Below are 6,230 nucleotides of genomic sequence, written 5' to 3' on the forward strand. Positions count from 1 at the left end.
GTCACTGGAAAGCAAACGGAGTTTGAATAACAGAAACACTCCAATGATATTTTTGCTTTATCTGAATAGAAATGATTTTTGGCAACACTAACTATATTTTTCAAAATACCAACTGAAAAACGAAAAGCAAAAGTATACTGAACAACAAATGATAATAATTTTAAAAAGGTCACAGCACCCTTAGTGCTAAAATGTAAACCAAAACTGTTAAGGCGACACAGTTTTCTTATGTGATTCATACAGATAAGGTATCTGATCCTTGTAGGGAAGCACAAAATACTCTATAAACTTCGACTCTGTTATCATCAGAACGCGATAAAGAGTCCACTTTCTCCTCTCAAGCTTCTTTCCATCCAAAATTTTCAAGACTTGCATCCGAGGTGCCACTCTTTTTTCAAGACTATAGGCCAAAATTGCAGGATGTGAAGCCAAATAAGCAGGTTCAAAACCAAGCTCCTTCATGTAAAGATTTAATGATTTTTGAATTCTAACCTCTGATTTAGCAATGCAATACGGTAGCTTCCTAAACATCTCGAGTATATCATCATCAGACCATCCAAAACTCTTGAAAATTCCGATCTTCTTTTCCAACAAAGACTTATTTTGACTGGCTAACACTTGAAATCCACGCAGAAAACTAGGGGAGTCGGGCAGAACTCGGAAATCCTTCTCCACTATATGCAACAAATCCTTAAACCACTTAGGCTTTAGATTAATACAACCAGGAGATCTAAGCACAAACTTTTTTACTATGACATTAGAAAAACCATAGTTTCTCAAGAACAATACATTAGTCTCCATAATATGATGAGTACCAAAAGAGAGCAACCAAGGAGCTCTCTTTATAGCCTTAGCTACATCTTCGTCGCTACCCAAAATTCTCCTAAGACAATCAATGGTAGGTCTTAAATGAGTATCTAAACTTCTCATAAAAATATTTGAATCTTTAGCAATTACATTCACTAGGTCCGACCCGGATAACCCGAGATCCATAAGGCACTGGAGTTTGGGTTTTAGGGTTTTGGAAACATCACGGTATAGCAATGTGGGTGCTCTAGAAACTAGTATTTTGATGTCGGTCTTGTCAAAACCAGTTTGTTTCAAGAAATTGAGGACTAAATCAGGATTTTTTAAGGTTTTCTGTGAAGTTAGCTTTGAAGAAGTAAAAGTTGCTTCTTTTTTGGAAAATCCTAGAGAATCAATGAGGTATTTAACCAAAAAATTGGATGCGATACGGGTTGACGTTGTTGAGTAGAGATATTGAGAGCCGCCATTGAAGCGAATTCTGGATAAAGCTTGAGCTGCTTTGCCAGTGATGAGCCTTAAATACATTTTAATTTTCAGCACTAGCAAAATATTCTCCTATAGAATAGTATAATCTGGATTTGGGTATCGTCTAAACCAGCTTTTCGTAAGAAAATAAGGTGGATTCAAGTGAGTTACCTTGGCGGGCCTATTGACATTGCTTCGCCATTGAAAGGAGATGGCCACTCTCACTAAACGAGAACAAATATGTCATGGGGAAAAAGGTCAAAAATAAAAGTAAGCATTATTTATACTCTTGTTTATACTTTCGGTCCATTAATATTTTGGACGTTTTAAAATTGGTGCAAAAAATCCGTTGGAGGATGCCTAGTTGGGTTGGAGGGCGGTCATAGGTAAAGATGATCTGACATCGATCCCCTCTTAATACGTTCTGGGTCGAGCATGTTGCATAAGGCTTGCCTAGTACGATTTACATTCCATGTGTGATTTACACAGTAGTATTTACCTAATGCGCACATAGTGTTTATCACAGAGTGTTCACCCGAAGGGCAGGGGCTGTGACAGAGGCCATAGCGGCTGCGGGTTTTTCTCAAGTTCCAAAATAATAAAAAAGATTTAGTGCAAAAATACTCCTCAACCGTTAGAACCCTCTATCATAACATCATCATCCTACGTGGTCTGATATTTCAGTGAGATGGACACTGCGTTGGCATGCCACCTTACCACACCAACTCATTTTAGCCCCTTCCAATCATTTCTTTCCTACCGCCACCATCACCCTCGTCACCCAATCTTTTCCGGATTTTATTGTTGTATTCTAAATTATAAATTACATAAGTTACAAAAAAAATTAATCACCCTCCATTTTACCACCTATAATAGAATTTTTTCTTTTACCTTTAATCACGGGAACTAAATCTTCTTTAACTGAAGCACCAAAAATTATTTTTATCATCGTTTTTTCATCTCCAATCGTGATCCAAAATCGACATAGAAGTGATTTTGAAGTGCTAGAAACTCGTTATTTAAATTAATGAATTTGTACTTTGCAGCTGCAATGCTAAATATTTAGTTTTTTTTTTCTGGAAATAAAAGAGAATTTCAACAAACAAAAAAAAGAACTATGATCCGCTTAAACTTATCCAATTTGGAAATCATATAAGTCTGATGTTTGTGTAATTTTATTTCTGTAGATGATAATTTAAAATTTTTGGTTGCAAAGTAAGTAGAACTGAAAGCATCTCTTTTAGTCGGCGAGAATAGAGGCCCGTGTGCTTATTTTATAAGTGTTAGCTGCTTGTCCATTAGTTGCTTAGATAATGAATTTTTCCTTATTAGAGTTCTTAATTAAGGGTTTAATGGACTAATATTTTTGCAGTTTATGTAATTTATAATTTAAAATACAACAACAAAACTCAAAAAAAATTGGGTAATGGGGAAGGTGGTGGTGGACGAAGAAGAAAAAAGGGAAGGCTGAAATTAGTGGGTGATGAGACGGCATGTTATGCAGTGTCCACCTCACCGAAATATCATGCCACGTATGATGGTGCTGTCATGGTGGAGGGTCCTAACAGTATAGAGGTATTTTTGTACTAATTTTAAGACATCAGGGATACTAATGGAACGAAAGTATAATGGATGATATAAATGATTCTTTTCGCATAATTGTCTTTCTAGTTTGATTCGTTGTCCGTTGTGCACTAGTGAGTCTTCTCTAGATTGTTGAAGGTGTAGTGGCTGCAGTCTGGGATGATAGAATAAGGGCATGTCCTCAGGTGGGGCAGAGTGTGGGGCTGGGGTCAGGGGGTGGGACGGGTAGCAAGAGAGGTAGAGGGGGCAAGGGAGCCTATAGGTTGAGAATCGGGTCATGGAACATAGGTTCACTAACGAGTAAATCCATAGAGTTGGCGAAAATCCTTCAGAAGAGGAAGATTAATATAGCGTGTGTCCAGGAGACTAGGTGGGTCGGATCGAGGGCGAAAAACGTGGATGGGTATAAGTTGTGGTACTCTGGTGTCCTGAGGGGTAAGAATGGAGTGGGTATCCTGGTAGATAGCCATCTTAGAGAGTCCGTGGTAGAGGTCAGGCGAGTGAATGATAGACTAATAACTATTAAGTTGGTGGTGGGCGAGGGTACTTTAAATGTCGTTAGCGCGTACGCACCGCAAGCAGGCTTGGATGAGGATATTAAGAGGCGTTTTTGGGAGGGGTTGGATGAGATTGTTCGTAGTATACCGCCTTCTGAGAGGTTATTCATAGGAGGAGATTTCAATAGTCATATTGGGTCATCTGCAGGTGGGTACACTGAGGTGCATGGCGGCTTTGGTTTCGGGGAACGGAACGGAGGGGGCATTTCGCTGTTGGACTTTGCCAAGGCTTTCGATCTAGTCATTGCGAACTCAAGTTTTACGAAGCGGGATGAGCATTTGGTTACTTACCAAAGTTCGGTGGCGAAGACTCAGATTGACTATATCCTCCTCAGGAGATGCGACAGAAGGTTGTGCGAGGACTGCAAGGTTATCCCAGGTGAGACCCTCTCAACGCAGCATAGGCTTTTGGTGATGGACATTTGTATTAGGATAAGGAGGAAGAAGAGGTCAGTACAAGGACGCTCCAGGATTAGGTGGGGCGCCTTAACTAAGGATAAAGCTAAGGAGTTGGAAGGAAAGTTATCGGCAATGAGAGCTTGGAGAAGTAGTGGGGACGCAAACACAATGTGGTCGATGACAACGGACTGTATAAGAAAGGCGGCGAGAGAGGTGTTAGGGATATCTACGGGCCACAATGGTGGCCACAAAGGATATTGGTGGTGGAATGCAGTTGTCCAAGGTAAAGTGGAAGCAAAGAAGGTGGCTTACCTGTGGTTAGTAGGGAGCACTGACGAGGAGAAGAGAGCGAACAGTGAAAGGTATAAGGTTGCTAGGAAGGAGGCGAAGATGGCAGTGACAGAGGCTAAGACGACAGCTTTTGCTCGTCTGTATGAGGAACTAAGGAACAAATGTGGGGAGAAGAAGTTATTCCGACTCGCTAAGGCGAGAGAGAGGACAACTCGGGATCTGGACCAAGTGAGGTGCATAAAAGATGATGACGACAAAGTTTTGATGGGAGATGACCAGATTAAGAGGAGGTGGCAGACCTACTTTCATAAACTTCTAAGTGAAGAAGTGGATCAGGATATTATACTTGGGGAATTGAGGAATGCCGACAGTACCCATGAATTAAGTAATTGTAGGGACATTGAGATCGATGAAGTCATGGAGGCAATGCGTAAGATGAGAAGGGGCAGAGCTACCGGCCAGACGAAATTCCGGTTGAACTTTGGAGGTGTGTGGGTAGAGCAGGCTTGGAATGACTTACTGGATTGTTTAGTGTTATATTCAAGACTAATAGGATGCCTGAAGAGTGGAGGTGGAGTACAATGGTTCCGTTGTATAAGAACAAAGGTGATGTCCAGAGCTGTAACAACTATAGGGGCATCAAATTACTAAGTCATACCATGAAAATTTGGGAGAGAGTGGTAGAAATGAGAGTGCAAAGGACGGTGTCTATTTCAGACAACCAGTTCGGGTTCATGCCGGGGCGATCTACCACAGAAGCTATCCACCTTATTAAGAGGATGGTGGAATAGTACAGGGATAGGAAGAAGGATCTCCACATAGTGTTTATTGATCTGGAGAAAGCGTACGATAGGACTCCTAGGGAGGTCTTATGGAGCTGCTTAGAGGATAAAGGGGTCCCGGTTGACTATATTAGGTTGATTAAAGACATGTATGTTGGAGCTAAGACTCGGGTTAGGACAGTAGGAGACGACTCTGAACACTTTTCAGTTATTACGGGGTTGCACCAAGGGTCTGCACTCAGCCCATTCCTATTTGCCCCGGTGATGGATGCACTGACTCATCATATTCAAGGGGAGGTGCCATGGTGCATGCTATTTGCTGATGACATTATTCTAATTAACGAGACACGAGGCGGCGTCAACGAGAGGCTAGAGATTTGGAGACATGCTCTTGAGTCTAAAGGCTTCAAGTTGAGCAGAACGAAGACAGAATACCTCGAGTGCAAATTTGGGTTGAGCCGGCGGAAGCGGGAGTTGAAGTGAGGCTTGACTCTCAAGTCATTCCCAAGAGGGGTAGTTTCAAGTACCTTGGATCGGTTATTCAGGGGATCGGGGAGATTGACGAGGATGTCACACACCGTATAGGGGTGGGGTGGATGAAGTGGAGGTTAGCATCGGGAGTCTTGTGTGACAAGAAAGTGCCACCGTTACTAAAAGGTAAGTTTTATAGAGCAGTGGTTAGGCCTGTCATGTTATATGGAACTGAATATTGGCAGGTAAATAACTCACACATCCAGAAGATGAAAGTAGCAGAGATGAGGATGTTGAGGTGGATGTGCGAGCATACAAGGATGGATAAGATTAAGAATGAAGATATTCGAGAGAAGGTGGGCGTGGCCCCCATGGAGGACAAGATGCGGGAAGTAAGACTCAGATGGTTCGGGCACATTCAGAGGAGGAGCACTGATGCACCGGTGAGGAGGTGTGAGCGACTGGCTGTAGTGGGCACACGGAGAGGTAGAGGGCGACCTAAGAAGTATTGGGGAGAGGTGATCAGACAGGACATGGCGCGACTTAGGATTACTGAGGACATGGTCCTTGACAGGGAATTATGGAGGTCGAGCATTAAGGTTGTAGGTTATGGGAAAATTGTGAATATTTCTACAGTACAATAGAGTGAGACTAGCCAGTTAGGAGTTAGACTAAGAATGTCATTGCTCGTCTATTGATGCAGGGCTTTACCTCCTAGTTTTTACTATACCAGCCATCTATTTCGTATTTCGTATTCTGTATTTCATATCTCCTATATTGTTGTTATTTTATTATACATTTTTATGGTACTAATATATCGTCTCCTGTTGCTTTTTTGAGCCGAGGGTCTCCTGGAAACAGCCTCTCTACCCTT

General features: G+C 41.9%; 1 protein-coding gene across 1 annotated transcript; it reads right to left on the reverse strand.

The window, feature by feature from the left end:
* Positions 1 to 207: 207 nt before the first annotated feature.
* On the reverse strand, positions 208 to 1,332 carry LOC107826212 (transcription termination factor MTERF8, chloroplastic-like). The gene has a single exon (XM_016653163.2). The coding sequence runs from the start codon at positions 1,330 to 1,332 to the stop codon at positions 208 to 210; it is 1,125 nt and encodes a 374-aa protein (XP_016508649.2).
* Positions 1,333 to 6,230: the final 4,898 nt, after the last annotated feature.

Source organism: Nicotiana tabacum, chromosome 1 (genome assembly GCF_000715075.1).
Source record: "Nicotiana tabacum cultivar K326 chromosome 1, ASM71507v2, whole genome shotgun sequence".
Lineage (NCBI taxonomy): Eukaryota > Viridiplantae > Streptophyta > Magnoliopsida > Solanales > Solanaceae > Nicotiana > Nicotiana tabacum.